The sequence below is a fragment of the Lontra canadensis genome, unplaced genomic scaffold (genome assembly GCF_010015895.1).
Source record: "Lontra canadensis isolate GAN:19392208 unplaced genomic scaffold, GSC_riverotter_1.0 scaffold84, whole genome shotgun sequence".
Taxonomy (NCBI): Eukaryota; Metazoa; Chordata; class Mammalia; order Carnivora; family Mustelidae; genus Lontra; species Lontra canadensis.
Window position 1 is genome coordinate 3,037,449 of NW_022631078.1, and position 18,972 is coordinate 3,056,420.

The window sequence follows — 18,972 nt, forward strand, 5'->3', positions numbered from 1 at the left end:
GAGCATCCCATGCTCAGAGGGCCCCGAAAGCCCCGGCCAATGGTCTACTTTCCAGAGCAGAGAGTGAAAGTTGTGCTTCTACCTGCACGCCACTCCCTGTCCACGAGGGTCGCCGACTCCTGGCCTCCCGGTGGCTAGTAGGGCCCAGATGGCCAGTGGCCTTAGTGGCTCCCTGCGGCCGCGCCCTGTCCCAGACCCCACTTGAGGCCGCGCAGCAGGCGGCCTCGCTACAGGAAGGAGCGAGACTCCGGGCCCGCCCAGGGTGGTCAGCGGGACTCCTCCAAGCCGCTCCTCACCGATGTCCTTCACGCCCGGGAAGAGGGACGCCGGTGCTCGCAGCCGTGGCTCCGGCGTGCAAGCGCTCCGGCCTCTGGAGGGCTGGGCCCCGCGGGCGCGGGCTCTCCGTCCAGGGCGGCGGGATGGCGGCTGTACTTGGCGGCGGCCGGCACAGGCGTGTCCTGAGTGTCCTCCTTCCCGCTGGCCTCCGAGGATCCCTGCCCTCCGTGTCCGCGTGTTCGTGGGACGCGCCTCCCCTGAGGGATGGGCGGGCGCCGTCCCAGGCCGCAACCCCCGCGTGAAGGGGTCCGGGAAGCGCAGCGTGAACACAATAAAACCACGGGTCAAGGGGAATTATTGCGAAAGATCAGGAGGATGTCCAACTGTTTTCCACTATCAAATTGTTAAAAAACAAAAAAACAAACAAAAAATAAACCAAAAAACCAAACGAAAGCCCTCCAGCACCGTCCTGGGCGACGGACACTAGCTGTCGCTGCTGGCCGCCGCGGCCGCCGTGATCTTCATGTACTGGCTGAGGATGGTCTCGAAGGCCTCATCTCTGTGCACCATGGCGCCGAACACCAGCGGCTGGTGGGGCGGAGACGCGTGCTGACCCCGCGGCCAGGCCGAGCAGGGCCCCAGGGGGTCTGGTGCCCAAGGGCAGACCCCCCGCCCCCCGCATGGGCGCCAGGCCCACCTGCAGCGAGAGACTGGCTCCTCCCGGCTCCCCCTTCCTCCCTGCGGCCCCGGCCCTGAACCTGACCGGACTTGCAGAGGCAGGAGGCTGCTGCGGCCACAGCGAGGGAAAGAGAAAGGGGCCCCCTCGGGTCCTGAGCCGGTCAGTGGCTCTGTGCATGTCCCAGGGATTTAGACCCGCACCACCGACCTCTCTGCCATGGCCCGGTGTCCCGCACCACACTTACTTTCTGGGTTGAAGGCGTTGACACAGCGATCCCCATGCCTGAGCCCGGGAGGACAGAGAGGACCTTGTACTGAAGGATGACGGCACATGGTCAGCGTGGAACCCTCCCAGGATCAGGACCAGGTCTGTCCCCGGGCACTCTCCTCCCAGGGGCCACACACAACCAGCCCCATGAAACCCTGCCTTCCTGACCACAAGAGGACAGACTGACTTCCTGACCGAGAAACCAGACCCATGCCCTATCCCACCCTCTCCCAGCAGGCCCGAGTGAGACGGGCCTGTGCCCTGTCCCAGCCACTGCATATCTCTCTGGCAGGGGGTGGGGGGGTGCGAGGGGGTTGTGCTCCTGACGTGCCAGCGAGCTGCGGCCCACTCCCGGCCTAGGCTGGCCTGTGTCCCAGATGCTCAGACCCTGGAGGCGGGGTGCACCCCCTCCCAAGTGTGTGCGCCAAGTCCTCTGGGCACCGCACATGTCCTGCCCTGTCCAAGTGACACACTGAGGGATACTGGCTGAGAACACACCCAATGTGGGGGGAGCATCTCAGGGCTGAGGGGCGGATACACAGTGGTTAGTGGGGGCTGGGGCACCCGGCCGGGCCCACCTTACTGTGCTCCCCTTCCCCATCTGTGGGAGGGCGCCTGGTGCTGACCCGTGAGAACGGGGGCAAGCCCGTGGTATGCGGACACTCTCTGAGGGGAGCTAGGGGGCTCTGCATGGAGACCCTCTAGAAGGGGAGCCCTGACACAGGCACCCCCATGTCTCCCGACAGCACCACTCCTTCACCGCGAACACATCTGACTTCCAACCAAAGCCCACCAGCTTCACGGCCCCACGGCCTCTCTCCTCCACAACCGGAAAGGGGTAACCGAAGAGGGGAGGAGAGGACCCACACTGACCTTCTGGATGTCCGTGATGTCCATCAGCTTGATGACCTTGTTTCTCTTGGAAGAACCGGATTTGGAGCTTTCAAAGCACAAGTAACTAAAAGAGGAAAAAGGAAGACATGTGACCCAGCAACTGCACAGGGACGCCCGCCCGGGCTGCTGCCACCACGGTCCCCAAGCGGCAGGCAGAGCGCCCCTTCCAGCCGCCGCTGCGCACCAACTTTCCACAGAGCCGGCGCTCTGAGAGAGGGCGACTGAGGCTGGCGGCCTACACTGCGCCTGAGCCACATTCATGGGCGTCTCGCATCCTGGGGGCGCCCCCTAGAGCCAGCACGGTCCCTGAGGCCCGGCCCTTCAGCGAGAGGAGCTGGGGAGGCCAAGGCCACAGCCGCCACAGCAAGGATGGGAGACAGGGGCCCGAGGGCCTGCGGGACACTCACTTCTCCGTCACGTACAGAACCCCATTGCGGATGTAGTCGGTGGGCATCTTCCGGTCCCGGTTTATGAGGCAGCAGCGCCAGCCGTGCTCGCACACTAGTGGGGAGGGACGGGGCCCATCAGCCCTGCTCTCCCGGGCCAGGCCAGCTCGTTCCCCAGCCGCCAAGAACACCCACAGCGGGAGGAAGGCTGCCCTCCGCTCTCCTAGAAAGCACGTGTCGGCTCCGGCGCGGGAGCCGGCGGGGCTTCCGTCCCCTCCGAGGAGCACACAGCTCCCATGGTGCGGACGGACAGACCCGCCGCCTCGACACTCAGGGGCCGCGTCTGCACGGCCCGGGTTAGCAGGGTGGGGGGACAGGACAAGGTCAAAGCTCAGCTCTCCGTGGCCAGCAGTCACGCACGGTGACCCGCCAGACGGTTCTAAGGGCCCGGCTGCCTGCCACCCGGTCCTGGCCGGCCCGATTACTGCAGCTCAGCCATCCACGGCTGAGGAGACGGGCGCCCTCGGAGCACAGCCAGCAACTCCCGCCCGCTGCCCAGCTCCCTCCCGGGCCCCAGGGCCTGTCCTGGGCCCCAGCGCAGGGTGAGCCCCCCAAACGGCCAGGGCGGGCCACAGGCTCCGCGCACACATACCTGCCAGCGGGCGCTCGTTTTCTGTCAAGTTGAAGATTTCGTGGAAATTGCCCTTCTTGGTACCGTGGAAGCGACCGGCGTCCTCCTCCTTGTTGAGGCCGGCGGGCGCGCTGGAGACGTAGCTGCGCGAGGAGGCCGTCTGTAGCTGCCGAGAGCACGTGGGACTCCCCATTAGTCACGCCAGCTACGGGTGGGGGGACAGGGACGCACACAGCCCCCCGCCTGCCCCCGCCCAGCTGGAAACGGAGACGAGCAGCAGGTGCGGATGTCCGGATGTGGGGTGCGGACCCCTACAAGCCCCTGCCAGGGCTGCTCCTCATCCCGGGAGCCCTGCTTCCCCCAGCAGTGCCCTCACTCCAGAGGGCCGGGCCAGAACCTGCACCCCAGCACACGCGGTCCATATCCCAGGCCACCAGGTGCTCAGCACAGAGGCCACCCCAGACATTTCTGAAATCGCAACTGGCCGGGGCACAGCCCACGGAAAGTGATGTTCAAGGTCAAACAGAGTCACAACACAGCAACGCACAGCATCAGGTCCCCACAGGGGAGGGGTTTCCACACGGACACCGTACCTCGTCGGACCCTGACAGCTGGCCAAGAAGGAGATGACAGACAGACGCATGACCGAGATAAGGGAGAAAGAGGATCCCCGCAATGTGAGCTCACAAAAGGGGGCTGAGGAGAGCTGCACGCAGACGCTGTGGCGGGGTCCCCCGCCCCCTCTCCACTTCCAGGAAGTCCATGTCCTCACTCCCCTGCTCTGTCTCTCCCGAGACTGGCCAGCGCTATGTGGTAACCCCTGGAAGGCCCTGTCCTGATCACCCCAGGGCGAGGACGAGCCCCTCGTCCCCTCCCACGCCTGCAGGGAGCCAGGCTGCCCGCCTCTGTACCTCCTCCCTCAGGTCCGCCTCCCCCTGCGTGACCAGAGCTCGCCTACCGGCTCACCACGACCCTACTCGTGTGCGGAGTCCCACACGCCGCTCACGAGTGTGGGCTCCCAGCAAGCTCTGTAGTCCCAGAACCTGGGAAGACTGACCTACACCTAACCTTCACCTGACCCAGAGCTGCCCTCCCATCACTGGGTCACTGGACACCCTGTCCTCAGACGACACTCACACAACACAGCGATCCAATGTCCTCTCCTTCAGGAAATCTCAGACCTTGCCAGGAGTCCTGTGGGACCCAGAACCTCCCGCACTCGTCTGAGACCCTGAGAATGCCTAGGGTCATCCTCTGTGTCCGAGTCTGGGACCCGGGGCCCAACACCCACAAAGCCCTTCTACCATGAATAAAATACAGGCCCCATGCCAGCCTGTGGGCACAAGGTAGGCCCGAGCCTGAGCTGGGGAATAAGACGGCCAGACAGTAGCTCCCACGGCTCCCTCCTCCCAAGGCCCCCAAGCTCTGGGCAGACATGACCAGCACCCCGCACCCTGCCTGCCCTTGGCCTGGGGGCCAGCATGGCTCAGGCAAGTCTGTCGGGGGCCGATTGAGGGGCCTCGAGGCAAGAGGGGGCCTCCAGCACAGCCTTCCCCAGTGGCTACCTGGCGCCCGGGGCCGCGGGGCGCTCTGAAGCAGTAGGGCCGGCAGCGGGGGCCGTACTCTGTCTGCTTCAAGGGCCCCACGAGATCAGGAAGACACCAGCCTCCCCACGCACAGGGAGCACAAGTGTGGGCCCCGCCCGAGGCTAGCCTACCCGGCGCGACACGGCGGTGCTGGAGCGCTCTTTGAGCTGGGGGTCCGTGGGCAGGCTCCTCCAGATGATGTAGGGGGTGTCGTACTTGGCTCGCAGTCTCGGGCAGCGTTTGAAGACAAAGTCGATGAGGAAAAACTTGATGCCGGCGTACAGTCCTAGGGACAGGGGAGGACAGTCCCGCTGCGGCCAGGGCCCACGGATGGCCTCCAGAACCCAGGTGTGGCCGGCGCAGGGCAGGGGGAGCAAGAGTGTGCGGCGACCCGGCCAACGGGGTGTCCACTTCGGTGTGTCGCCACCTGGGACCCTCTGGCAGCTCCTGCCGACCACACCACCTTGCACACGGACGAGCCCACCACTTACCACCCCCCGAGGGTGACATGAAGGAAAGTGTGAGCGACCCACCCTCAGCCTGCCGCCCTCTGATCTGGTGGGCCGGCATCCATCACGGCTGGGCGCCCCCCTGCACCCCGGGCCCCCGAGAAACAGGACTGAGGGCATTTCACTTTGGTTGGTGTCAGTCCTTGTCCCCAAAGCCATGCTGTCTGCCAGCCCTGCTTGTCCTGACAAGGCATGCAGGGGGAGGGCCAACGAGAGACCAAGGCCCCAGCAGCACGCCAGGAGGTGGTTGGCAGCTGGGGACCGCCCCCGCACTGTGCGAACCCCGAGCTCAACGCCCCAGCTCAGATCCAGCCTTCTACCCTCGCCCTGACCCCTGCACTGCAGACGGGCCACGTCCGCTCCAGGGTCATGGAGGCCCCGCAGGAGATCAGAGCTCAGGGTCTAGCCTGGGGAGGAGGGCGCAGCTTCCTGGGGTAGGTGGGCCGAGTGGGTTGGGGCAGCCTCAGAACCATGGCTTTGGCCTCAGGGCAGCCTCCACACTGGCCCACACCCTCTCCCTACCCTGCAAAAGCCCCAGGCAGGGGTGCAGTACAAGAGTTTCAGCAAACCCATGGGGGTGTTCAAGTTATCCTGCCAGGCCATCCCATGGTTTGAAAGAGGCAGAAGCCACATCATGCACAGTCAGCCCTGAGGCCAGTGGCTCCCTGAATTCTGCACGCTGCCCACCCCAAAAACAAGCTCTGACCGCCCCGTCTTCAGTTTGCCCCTCCCACTTCCCCAGTGGCCCCATTTGGCAACACTGCCTACCAGCCCCTTCGGGGCAAACCCTGAGCCCTCCCTGACCGTCCGGTCCATCCACAGCTCCTGGCGTCGGGCTCTAACCACAACCAGGGTCCCCCTAGGGCCCCACAACCCTCATGCACCTGCCTGCCTCAGGCCCCTCACTGCCCTGCCCACCCCACCCCAGCCACGGGCTGCTCCTGACCTGCCCGAAGCAGACTCCAGAAAGTTCATTCTGCTCAGACCCCACCGCACAGAGAATCGAGGCCACTGTCCTCCATGACACCTGCACCCCACGTCATCCTCCCTTGACCCGGCCCCCCCGGGCCCCTGTGAGCGCTCCGAGCTGGCCGACCGCGGTCCATGACGGACGCCTCCCAGCTCCCCTGCTCGGCAGGAGTGGGGCGGGGCAGGGGTTTGGCTCTTGAAAGCAGAGAACAGGCTCGTTTTAGGAACAAGAATCATGGCTCTGGGGTTCCGATGGGCTTTGTTTCTCCCGAGGTTCACCGTTCTAACAGAAAGCAGTCGGGTGCGGCCGCACGCGCTAACAGCGGCCCCCGGAGGCCTGTGCGTTCGGCGGACGCTCTGGAGGGCAGCAGGCCGGGACCCCCGCACCCCCCCCTCCCTGGCGCGCGCGGCAGCCCAGAGCCCGGCCCGGGCGCCTCCTTACCCACGGCCAGTCCCACCAGGCGGTAGGGGAAGAAGCAGGAGGCAAGGAAGGCGGCCCAGAGCGCGACGTACAGCTTCTGCGTGATCTCGGGCTGGACCCACATGAACAGGCTGGAAGGGAGAGGGGGGGATCAGCCGGGGCCAGGGCCGCACCCCCGAAGGTGCGGGCTGGGGGCCGGGGACTTACTTCTTGATCTTCTCTAGGATGTCGGCCATCTTGCCGAAGAGGTTCTGTGTGGAGAAGCCGCGGTCACCACGGGCCCCGGGCCCGTCCACACGGCGACATGGGGGGGGTGCGTGGCCGCCCCGCGAGGCCACAACTGGAGGTGGGGGGCACGCCGAGCCCCGCTGTCCCACATAGCCACTCTCAGGCTGAGGACGGGGTGGTGGGTCCCTGCGAAGCCCAGGGAAATGCACGGACGCCGGACGCAGGCCATAGGCCGCGTCCCTCCCAGCAGCCGGCTCGCCCGGCTCGGCGGGTCTCCACCCTCCAGGGCACCCGCCGTCAGCCCAGACCCTCCCACCAACCGTGGCCGTGGCTACTGCCACGGGATCGATGGGCAGGCTGCAGGCAGGTCGGCCGACCACAGACAAGCCAGGCCTGTGGTTCTGGGAGGTTGGGGGCCCCCACGAGGCTGGGCTGATGCACAGACGCCCCCGGGGCTAGAGCCCGAGAGCGGTACCTGGGCCTTCTGGGCGACATCCAGCACGAGCTGGAACTTCTCAGACACGGTCAAGTCTTCCTTCGGAGGCTCCTGCAGCCAAAGGGGACAGAGAATTTCCCTCGGAATTCAGCAGCCCTGAGCAATGGTTCACAGAAGCAGTCCAGAGGCCTCACAGCCCCAGAAGCAGGGTCCCGCACTGCCCCTGCAGAGGGGCTGGCTGTCCTGGCAGATGCCCCCCTGGCGCCCGAGAGGGTGGGCGGGCAGCGGCAGTCCCCCGAGCCAGCAGGGGGTCACGCTTCGACGGCCCATCTTCAAAGGTGCGTCTGAGACCGTGTAGCCCTCCGCCCCTCACTCTGTACGGAGGGAAACCGAGGCGAGGGGGCTGACCTCCTCCTGTTTGTCTGAGCTCATTTAACAAGAACCTCCCAAGGGCCTCCTGGATGCCAGGGCCCAGCAGATCACAGTTCGCTGATCCCTGCTCTACTCGACCTCTGGTCCGGAGGCCCCCTGTACTCCCTCTCCCCGCTCCAGCACATTATCCCCACCAGGAAGGGTGAGGACAGCCCAGGGCCCAGGCCAGGGGAGGACCTGCTTTCCCTGCAGTGAAGCCGGGGCCAGTGGGGGGCACTCGGGGTGTCGGCTGGCTGGGGGTCAGACTGTGGCCATCCAGGGCTCTGTGCTGGGGGAGGCTGGCCTTTTGCTTCCTGACCTCCACTTGCCAGGCAGGGGTCCCCTGGGCATCCACCAAGCAGCACCCGGAGGCTCCGGGAAGCTGGCCGGGCTGAGACAGAGACCTTCACCCTCCCGGGACTTACCACCGGTTCAGAGACTTCAGGCACGATGCTCCACTGTATCCTCCAGCCCCTGCAAGGACAGCGTCATGTGCCTTTCACAGACGGACGACATCGAGTCCCCAGCCCCGTGCTCCCGGCAGGGAAGAAGTGCGGGACAGGAAGGGCTCCGGAACCCCTGTCTGCAGCCAAGACCTGCAGGGCTGCTCCCTGGCTCTTGAGCAGGGACAGTTCAGGGTCACCACCAGGAGCCCCTCCCCTGGGGGCCCAGAGGTGGAACAGAAGATCTTTCAGAAGAAGCCAGCGAAGAAATAACAGCGAGTGCTTTAGCTAATCGTGCCTGGTCTGGGCACAGGTGACCCCTTCCCGGGTATGTAAAGATATTCTTCTCTACAAAATACGTTTTCAAATAACCCTACTTAGGCAGGCTCAGAGATGCACCCGGGAAAACCGTATGTGAAAGTGTGAACTTCTCAACAGCTGAGCACAAATCTGCCTGAGGTGGGGGACCGGGAGGCTCTGTCGGTGCAGCGTCTGCCTTCGGCTCAGGTTATGATCCCAGGGTCCCGGGGTGCAGTCCTATGACCGGCTCCCTCCTCAGCGGGGAGCCTGTGTCTGCCTCGCCTGCTGCCCCCCCACCCCACCCTTGACTTTCTCTCAAATACATAAATAAAAACATTAAAAAAAAAAAAAAGTCGGGACTGCCAGGGCCCTCTGCAGGCCTGCCGTGAGGTGGGGTCACCGCTGCAGCACACAGACCAGCAGCTGGGGAGGAGGGGTTCCCCCGCGGGGCCCCCCGGAGTGCGCCCAGCACAGAGAAGATGCCGCATGGGCTCTGTGACTGCAACGACCCTCCCGCCGAGTTCCGGGGCCTCCCAGAGCACAAAGACTCCACAGCCCCGCGAGCCCCTGGGGACGTCACAGCTGAGCAGGAGCTGCTGGGGGGGACCCCCTGCCAGCCCCCGAGAGAAAGGAGCTGGGGAGTCTGCGGAGCCCCAACTGCTGCCTTCCACGGACCGGGTGGAGGTGGGCATCCTCCTGGGGGCTCAGGAGCCCAGCCTCCCCGCGGACCACTCCCCAAATCCCACGTGTGAGGCAGCCCCAGCTCAGGCGTGCCACGGTTGTGTGTGTCATCGGGAGACAGCCCGGTCACGTACACAGGACAAAGCTGCTCACCTACCTGGCTATGAGGTAATTGAGGGATAACCTCAAAATCGCTAGAAATAAGAACATGGGGATGGCCCAGCCATGCCACACGGCGTTCATGTACACCTGTGGGTTTGGAGAGAGACAGTCAGGCAGCCTGACAGGCCACATCCCTCCCCCTGCCCCACCCCACCAGGCAGGCAGCCATGCCAGGAGGCGGGGAGCCCAGGCCCCCAGTGCCTTCCCCAAGGAGGGACTGCATGACAGAAAAACCCTGCAAGGAGCTGCTTTCTCAGTAGGAGCCGCCAGTGCTCCGGGGGTGCAGGGAGCAGGCGTCCCAGGGAAGCAGCCATTGCGTGTAGCCTGGGATGGGCAGAGGATAGTGGACCCCACGTGGAGGTCCCTGCCAGCCCAGGGGGTGGCTCCCTTAAGCTGGAGCTGTCAGCACCCCCGGGACTCAGCGCGGCTGAGCGAGGCAACGGGCTGCTGGCTGCGAACCCCCCGCGTGCCGTGTGCCAGGCCAAGTGCGGCTCAGGCTCCTCCGCTCCGGGCCCACCGGGACTGGCAGAGCTGCCGGCACAGAGCAGACGCTCAGAAAAGGGCAGAGAAGGGAATGTGGCGGGGGGGGGGGGGTCCAGGCAGAGGCCTGGAAGGTAGGTCTCAATGGCGGGCACATCCCCTGGTGACGGTAGGCGGGGCCAAGGTACCAAAGGCCTCATGGAGCTCGGAAGGGTGAAGGCGGGGCTTTTGGGGGTGAAAGCGGGGCCTCTGGGGTTAGGTGGGGCTGGGGCCCGGCCACTGAGTCCTGTTCGCAGTCTGTGTTTGCAAAATGCCCATCTCCCCACCGCCCCCGGGGCTGGCACCAAGCTGTGGGCTTTAGGGAGGTCTCAGAACCCTCTGGAACGCAGAGATGGGGACTTTGGGAGCTGCGGCCACCCCTCTCTGGCCTGGCAAGCAGGTGGGCAGGCTGTGTCCTCCTCCCAGTGACCAGAGGGTCTCACGTGGGGCTGGGGATGGCTGACACAGGACCATTCAGGCACCGCCACAAGGTCTGTGTCCCCCAAGGGCACACGGCGATGCCGGGCCGCTGCTCTCCCATCCTGCCCCAGGACTGGTGGCTCGCAGAGTCTCAGGTTGGCCTCAGGCCACTGGGCGTCTGCCAGGAGCTTCCCCTAGATGCCAGGAGCTTCCCCTAGATACCCAGCGGGAGGAGCCCGGGGCCCCTCTGGGCAGACGCGCCTCCCCACTGTCCTCTCCCCGACTCGTCCAGGGAGGCAACTGAGGCATGGACAGAGGGCTGCCATGGGGCTGTGTGTGCGGACATGGGCTGACCCCCGGCACCCCCCACGTTCTCGCCTGATCCTGCAGCGACCCCGTGGCTTGGGGAGCGACACGGCAGCCACTTTCCAGACAGAAGCTAAGGGACGTGTGTCCCGGGCACGGGGCGGGCTGGCGGCCGGGAGGCCTGGAGGAGCACCCCCCACCCCGCCTGGGGAGCACGCACGGTGAAGGCGATGGCGGATGTGTAGACGGAGTACCAGTCGGATAAGGCAGAGAGATTCTTCACGAAGCTGGTGACGGGCTTGGCGCCGCGCTCTGGGGACAACACACTGTAGTGAGGGCAGCGCTTGGGCATACCCAGGAGGGCAGGGGGGCAGCAGCGGGGCAGGGGGAGCCAAAACGAGCAAAACTATGGCTCCTCATGCGCCAGACCCTCTGCCGGTGCTCCCCCGGCCGCTCCAGGTGCCGTGGGCCATCCACAGCCTCTGCGGGGCCGCGCCGGCCGCCTGTCCCCTGCCGCCCACGCCTGAGCCGTGCACACGAGAAAGGGCAGCTGAGGGGGCGTTCCTTGTCACCGCCCGGGCTCTGGCAAACACGTGGGAAAGCACCACTTCTCACGGGGCCTTCCAGGCCTGGAAGGAAACAGTGCCCCTGGCTCAGGGCCAGGTGGACAGCGCTGGCCCCATCCTGTCCTGCTCTAGATGGACAAGGTGGGGCCCTGGACGTGCTTCCAAAGGGAGCCTTTTTCCTGAGAACTCTCAGGGAACATCCTTCTAAGAACATGTCCCGTAGCTCAGGACTACAGAGCCGGCCCTGCTGGTTACAGGCGCACAGCTCAGGCCCCAACGGTCCCCACGGCCACTCACAGACACGCTAGGTACTCACTTAGTCGTCTCATGTTTTCCGTCAACCTGGGAGAGATGGGGAGAGACATGAGCACTAGCTCCTCTGCGCCTCGCCCGTGACACCCACCGCGGGGATCCACTGGCACCGGGGACACGGCCACGCCAGGAAGCATGTTGCCGCTGCTAACTTGGGGTGCAGGGAGTGTCTCACCCATGGAACCGTCCCTCATCTCCCACCCGTGGCCCTAGAACCTGAGTCCCCCAGAGCCTACAACACAGCTTGGAGCAGGGGCAATTTACTGAGCAAGTACCACTGAGCGGGGAGATGCAGCAGTGTCACCTGCCCTGGAGCCCTGCTGCCTGTCCTCCTCCAGGAAGGGGGTCCCTCGCCCAGGAAGGTGGGCACGGCCCAGCCCTGGGAGCTGCCCCGGCCGCCACCTCTCGGGCACTTGGACGCTGGCCTGGCTGAGGCCTCGGTGCAGTGACTGCCCCCCACCTCTGCCAGGGCCCCCACCTCCGGGCACTGAGGGGCTCCTCCGTCTCCACGGCGCTCTCCTCGGGCTGGAACCGGAAGTCCTCCACGTACTCCCCGAACTTCTCATAGAACCACTTCTGGACGCGGGGGCACAGCCCCTGGCTCCGCCGGTCTGCGGGCACGGAGGTCCCCATGAGGGCAGGCGGGGGGGCGTGAGGAGCACCGACAGAGGAGCGTGAACACGTACTCCCCAAAGCCAAGCCTGACCCACTTCCACCACGAGGCCTGGCCTGGCTGCCACAGACCACATGGGGTCTCCACGGTCACACACGTGCCAAGCTGCCCCCCTGTGGGCTCCCACCCCTGGCGTCTGTGTCACCCTCCCTTTCTCTGGCTGGGGGCTCACTCCTGGGGAGCCTGGGGACCAGAAGAACGGCCAAGGGGTGTGTGGGCCTTGGCTGTGTCTGGCTGGGGGCCCCAGTGAAGGATGTGGCCTCTGCCCAGCTCGGCCAAGACCTTCAGAAACAGACCCACATCCCAAACTCAGAAAAGCAGGCGGAGGGAGCACCTAGGTGGCTCAGTGGGTTAAGCCTCTGCCTTTGGCTCAGGTCATGATCCCAGAGTCCTGGGATCGAGCCCCACATCGGGCTCTCTGCTCAGCAGGGAGCCTGCTTCCTCCTCTCTCTGTGCCTGCCTCTCTGCCTACTTGTGATCTCTGTCAAATAAATAAATAAAATCTTTAAAAAAAGAAAAGAAAACCAGGCGGAAATGGGGAGCGTGGGTGCTCTGCAGGGCACGGATTTGCCCGCAGGGGGCGCTGTCCGGCCGCAGGCGAGGAGGGGGACGGCGGGAGCGGGTCCAGCGCCTGGGCTCTCCCAGGGGCTGAGGTTTGTGCTCACAGAGCCGCCCAGGCGCAGAGAAAAGGTAGAGCTCTCAGGGAGGGAAGGGTTGAGGAGGGCTGGGGGCTTGTCGCCCCTGCCCCGGGCGTGAATGTTTTCGGCGGGCGGCTGTAGCCGTGGGCAGGCCGGAGTCTACCGGGCCTGCCGGTGTTGCCACGAAAACCACACTAAGGATGCTGAGATGTGAAATCCACATCCTTGGGATTTTCTCCAACCACTTAAGAACGTAAAAACGTTTGAAACATGTGAAGTCAGGTGGGGGCCGTAGTTGGCCGAGCCCCAGGTCCAGGTCGGGCCCGCTGCCCCAGCAGACCGGCTCGGGCACCGCGACCCCTTGGCTGTCCACCCCGGCTGCTGGGTGGGGAACACCGCACCGGTGCCCTCCCTCCGCCCACATAGAACCCACCACACCAGCGACCACCGCTACAGAATGGACCTCGGCCTGGGCTCTGGGAGACTTGGGGTCCCCCCACCCCCCACCCTCCCACGTGCACAGGAAACTCCTCAATCACAGGGCACAGCGGGGGCCTTGGGTTCTCTGTTCCTGGCTTGGATCCCGGGTCTTGGGCGTGGCACCGGTGACCCGAGGGGCACAGCAGCCAATTCTGCACTTGTACCGGCCTGCCTGGGGTTCCCACACCAGGGTGCCCAGGCAGGGGGCATCTCCCCCTCTGGAAGGCAGGACCTGACTCCGGGCCAAGCTGGGCCTCCACGTGACAGGGGCCCCCTGGAGCGCTTCCCCTCCTGAGTCTCTGTTTCCTCCCCTGTACACGAGACGGGCTAACCTGAGGCCCTTCTGGGGTACCTGTGTGCTACTGGCAGGGGTGCTTGTGAGGGCTCAGCCTCGGGGAGCGGGCCCCAGGTCGGGTGCCAGTAGGGCCAGGCCTCGAGAGCTGGACAGAAATTCCAGTTTGCTGCCAGGACAGCTCTGGAAGGCCAGAGTGGAGGTCAGACAGAAGCTCAGGGAGTGAGGAAAAGGTGCAAAGGGGTTGTGCATCCTGGCCCAAGGGGGGCCGGGGCACATCCTGACCATGGCGGCCCTCACTGCCCGTTCGTCCCTTGTCGACTGCCAGCCTCTGGACATGGGCCACCAGGTCAGGGGCCAAAAAGCCAGTGTGACAGCAACGACACTGCATCTCCATCAGCAAGGGCTGAAACGGGCCACATGGTCTTTCTATAGGAAAATAAGATCCTGCCTCGTTGAACAACCTGTGTTTGCCGTGACAGCTCGCTGATTCACAACTGGAGATGCCTTCGCAGTCCCACGGGCTCAGGGCCAGCACGACCCCACCGCCCGGCCCAGCTGCTGAGGGGCCTACCTGCTCCATTGGTGACCTGGGCCTGCCCCTTCGGAGGCTGCTGGGCCGTCGGCTCCTCGGTTCTTAAAGAGGGGGAAGAAACAGCAAGAATCCCATTAGTTAACACTGCGTGAGCGCGGGCTCTGGAAGGTGCTGTCCTCCCCGGGAGTCTGCCCCACATGACTGGTCACTCCAGCCTGCGGGGCACCTCTGGGAGCTCAGGGCTCAGACCCGCTTGTGGGGCAGGCTGGGCAGCTCAGAGCCGCATTCCCGATGGGCACGCTCTCTTCTAATTTTTTGGATAACCAAATAAGTCTCATAACTACGCTACTCTTTCCTGTGCTATGAACACACCTACGTCTTCACCGTGACGTTCAGAATACACAGCTCTTACGCTGATTAACCAGCCTGTGATAAGCAAACGCTCGTCTGCGGACACGTTCAACAGGCAACACGTGAGGCCAGAGGCTGGGTGACCCCCTGGGCTGGCCAGCTGTGCCCAGGTCCCAGCGCAGACCGTGCCAGCCACCTGCCTGGGGCCCCACGGCCCAGCCCTCACGGCCCACAGCCGTCATCCGGCCTCAGAGCGCGCTCCCGGGGTTTCCATCCCGCTGCCACACCTGGACTGCTGAACCCGAGCGTGATGCAGTGATCCAGCCCCCGACCTGGGGGGCCTCTGACCAGGCTACGGCTCGTGCCACGGCTGCCCTGCCTGCCTTGCTCTGCGCCGGCCCGGGCCACAGATGCACCACACTGTTTCTGGTGCTCTCGGTCCAGCAGGGACCCCCGGATGTGGGAGAAGTGGTGCCCCAGGCAAATGTCAGCAGGGTCCTGTGGGGAACAGAGGACGCTTCCAGGACAGAGATAGCAGGGCTGGGAGACCCTGGGCCCGAGCACACCCTCCGCGGCTGTGAAGGAGGGGCGGGGTTTCTGCTCTGCGCACACGGTGGGATCTCACGCCATGCTTCCATGAGCCGACCCGCTCTGCGGGCTTGAAACCCTGACTGTCACCTAGAGCAGGAGACTCTAGGACAAGCTGGATGGGAGACGAACATGGAGAGCGACACCTGCAGCCTCACCAAGCAATGGATGGGGAAGACACAACACAGGCGGGAGGTCCCGGGGAAGGGAGCCACGGTCCGGGAGGAGCGGGCCAGGCCTCCACACCAGCCCTCCCTGCAGCCAGGCTGCCCAAGCAATAGTCCACGCCCAGAGTGACCACTGACAAGTGGGGCTTTTCTGGGAACCGGAAAGGAGCCCAGGGCACATGGGAGACACCAGGACCTGGCCAAGGGCCTTTCACTCCCAGGCGTGCATCCCGGCCTCGGGACCAGGATGTTTGTGCCCACCAGCCTGGAGGTTCTGGGAGACACAACTTACCCAAGAAGCACTAACAAGCCAGACCCCTGCCCAAGCCTGGGGCCACGTGGCCACCATGAGGACCTGCACGCCTGAGGGACACGGCTGGGGGCTTCCCGGGGTCCTGTGCTTGTGACTGTTTGGTGTGCACGGCCACTGACTATGTGGTCTTTCTAACACAATCCCTGCTAGAAACACAAAGATGCTCAGATCCTCGTGGGCTGCGAGCTGGCTTCGGGGGAGGAAGTGTACCCCCTTCCCATCACCCCACATGCAGGACAGGTCAGTGCCTCTTCCATGTGCTGGACAGAGAGACAGACGGACAGCAGGGCAGACGGTGCACCAGGAGGTTCCAGCCCACGACACTCGGGGCACGCGGACCTGCCTGCAGCTCCGGAGAGGTGGGAAGTGAGCGGGGTGACCTCGGGGGAACATACAGGCCGTGTGACCTCGCTGAATCAGAAAAAGGCGGCTCGTGTTTCCAACAACTGGATTCTTTGAAATGTTTCTGAACCTACGCCAGCGTTCAACGACCACACACATGAGACGGAGTGGAATGTGCCGGACTTGTTTTTTTTAAAGTCCGATTTTCGGGCCTGCAGCCACCCGAGGCCAGAGGGTGCAGAGGCCCACAAAGAGCTCAACGCCGGGTGCTGGGGTCACTCTGCCCTGACCCCTCCCCGGGGCTGGGGGCACCAGACCACCACCAGAGTCCCTTTCATCCCACACACCTCGGCCCCAGCGAGACTCAACGCGGCGTGCCGGCCGAGCCCAGGGGCGGGACGGGCAGCGGGTGGCGGCAGGCCCAGGCCGCCCGGACAGGCCGGTCAGAAGGGCAGCACTTCTCTGCCGCTCCTGGACCCCAACGAGAGAAGGCCTTTGCCTACTAACAAACAAGCTTCAATCAAAGGGATTTTTGGGGAATTTTCTTTAAAACCCAAACAGAGGTTTCTATAAACTGTAATTACATTTCAATCTTGGAGCTCGTCTGCAGCTTGGGGGCGTGTGTGCCCGTGTGTGTGTGCGCGTGTGCATAAGGGGGTTCCCCTCCACATGCTCACCCACTGGGATGGCCCACGGCCACCCCAGACGGACACTGAGGTGACAACAGAAGAGGTCATCACTTGCACAGAACCTGCTTCTCCCTGTACCTCCCCCCTTCAGGTCTCCATTTCCAGAAGGTTCCTGAACCCCACCCCTATGTAAAGCAGGAGAGCAGCCCCACAGTGGGCCCCAGGCCCCTTAGCTTACGCGGCTCTGGACTGCTATTCCTTTACTGTGACCACCCAGCTTGTCCCTCTGCGTCCTCAGAAGCGGATAGGGCTTTGGAGAAAGAATGAGGAGGCTGGGCTGGGCAGGAGGGTGGGAAGAGGAAGGCGGGGCCCTGCCAGGAGAGGGCAGGCACACGGGCTCAGCTCGGGCGAGCACCTCTCAACCCCACGGGGAAGTGCCGCCTCCAGCCAACCGCTCTGGGCAAACCCGGACAGAAACGCACACTTGCACCGGACAGAGCACGTTCTCCGGGGGACGCGGTGCTGAGATGCACCACGGGAGGCTGGCCGTGGCCGGCGGGTGGAAAAGGCACCCACAGCCAGCCATGCCCCCGGGACGGCGCCAGGCCCTGGCTCTCTCAGCGTCCGCAGGTCAGGTCCCCGGCTGCACCCCTCTGCATAACGAAAACATCTAGAAATGGGAAAGGTTCAACGTCAGGTAACGTGCAGGTTGAGGCCCATGTGCTGGTGTCTGGGAAGGGCTGCCGGCCTCGTGGCTGGGACAGAACGGGGAAGTAAGGGACACCCCTCCCCTAACAAGCTCGAGGCCCCCACACAGAATCCCAGAGAACCCCACCACAGCCCTGCGGGGACAAGCAACAGAGCCTTACTTCAAGGTTGCCCAAAAGCCCATAGGAGTCGTCAGAACTGCCTACAGAGCACAGAACCAGAGACCCTTCCTGCGAAGAGGACCAGATGCCCCCAGCTCCCGGGAGCGGAGAACCACGGGTCAGCCCGGACAGGAAACCAGCTCTGGCTGCAGAACAGGAACCGTCTCCTTCCCACCAGCCAAGCCCCATGCATCGAGGCGCCCGGAGGGTGGGTGTCCTCAGAGCCAGAGCCACAGAAGACACTTGAAAGTGACCGGGCCCTCGTCCACCCCACGGACAAACCCGTTCTGGCCGGCCTCGCCCAGCAGCGGCCTCCACTGCCGGGCCACCAGCTTGCAGGCCGCGTGGACGGACGGGGAGCCTCCAGGGTTTCCAGAAGGATAGAGAGAGCACAGCTCTCAGAACCTACAAATACCCTCCTGGAAGGACTCTCTTCTCACGGGCAGCACCGCGAGCTGGTGGCCCAGCTCGTGCAGGCAGAGCGGTGGGTGCAAGAGGAGGCCACACGTGGGGACAGCGCCGCCCCACGGCAGGGCCCACATCATCCCCTCCAGAAGCTGGGGAGGGACCCTGCAGTGATGAGGGTGACCACCCGTGACGGGTGAACCCGGCAGTAACTGCGTGCAGCGGGATGGCCGTCTGTGGGGGGCGCACAGGCAAGGAAGGGCTGAGTGGGCAGTGGGGCACCCTCGACCCCCTCACCTGGCCTTCAGCACTTCCTGGACCTTCTGCTCCAGCTCCATCCGCCGCTGCCGCTCCCGGTCCAGCTCCTGCCGGAGCATCTCCGAGTTGGTCTCTTCTCTGAGCTTCCGGAGCTCCTCCTCTGCGGGGAGAGAACCGCCAGGTGACCCGCGCTTGGACCTGCTCCGCCCTCCCAGGGCAGAGATGCCGAGGGCGGGCGTGGTTTTCGGAGCCCTTGGACAGAGGGCCCCGTCCGCACCAGCCAGGCCGTGGCTGCTCCCCTGGTCCTCTCTCGGGGACACCTGCGGGGGCTACTAGTCGGGCTCCTCTCCCACGGTGGGCACAAGGCTGCAGGGAGGAATTCCACACCAAGCAGAACAGGCGCAAACCACACGCACAAAAGGCGGCTCGCTGCAGCCCCACCACCAGACGCCCCAGGGGAAGGGATCCTGGTGACACTTGGTGACCCAGTGGACATCGCCTGGACACACACATGCCCTGGGTGTGGTCTGCAAGCTTCAGCCACAGAGCCGAGCCCCTGCCCGGGGCTGACAGATGGCTCCCACCATCCAGCTGCTGATGACCCAGGAGCACGGCGGGAGGGCCGGTGGGGAGCTCCTGCGGTCCCAGCCGGAACCAGGATGGGGTGAACACGAAGGCAGCAGGCTCCGGAGGGAAGAGCAGGTGGCAGGCGCAGCAGCATCCTTGGCCCTGAGGCAAGGAGGGGCCTGGGAGCTGAGGGGGGCAGTCACCAGGGAGACGAGGCAGGGGCAGGACGTGCAGAGCCCGAAGGAGGACCTGATGTTTATTCCAGGACGGGTGGAAACCAAGGGCCACGCAGGTGTGGGTTTGACTGCGATGTGTGATAAGCTAGGTGGCGGTCCCCGCAAAGAGGTCCCGACCTAATTCTGGGGACCTGGGACTAAGTCTCCTCCACAAAGGCCTGTACTACAGAGGTGATCAGAGAAAGGACCTTGAGACGGGGACCATCCTGGTCATCCAGGCCCAGTGT

General features: G+C 64.7%; 1 protein-coding gene across 2 annotated transcripts in view; it reads right to left on the bottom strand.

The window, feature by feature from the left end:
- Window positions 1-293: 293 nt before the first annotated feature.
- Window positions 294-18,972, bottom strand: part of GRAMD4 (GRAM domain containing 4) — a 71,683-nt gene continuing 53,004 nt past the window's right edge. For both annotated transcript variants that reach the window (XM_032882762.1, XM_032882763.1), the window contains exons 4-19: window positions 17,982-18,102; window positions 14,060-14,121; window positions 11,881-12,013; window positions 11,407-11,432; window positions 10,745-10,836; window positions 9,275-9,366; window positions 8,119-8,167; window positions 7,322-7,393; window positions 6,826-6,869; window positions 6,640-6,749; window positions 4,851-5,005; window positions 3,155-3,299; window positions 2,524-2,617; window positions 2,096-2,180; window positions 1,200-1,268; window positions 294-864 (exon numbers count right to left, since the gene is read on the bottom strand). In XM_032882762.1, coding sequence (XP_032738653.1) covers window positions 760-864; window positions 1,200-1,268; window positions 2,096-2,180; window positions 2,524-2,617; window positions 3,155-3,299; window positions 4,851-5,005; window positions 6,640-6,749; window positions 6,826-6,869; window positions 7,322-7,393; window positions 8,119-8,167; window positions 9,275-9,366; window positions 10,745-10,836; window positions 11,407-11,432; window positions 11,881-12,013; window positions 14,060-14,121; window positions 17,982-18,102 — 1,454 coding nt within the window. In that variant the 3' untranslated portion in view covers window positions 294-759. The remainder of the gene's footprint in view (window positions 865-1,199; window positions 1,269-2,095; window positions 2,181-2,523; window positions 2,618-3,154; window positions 3,300-4,850; window positions 5,006-6,639; window positions 6,750-6,825; window positions 6,870-7,321; window positions 7,394-8,118; window positions 8,168-9,274; window positions 9,367-10,744; window positions 10,837-11,406; window positions 11,433-11,880; window positions 12,014-14,059; window positions 14,122-17,981; window positions 18,103-18,972) is intronic.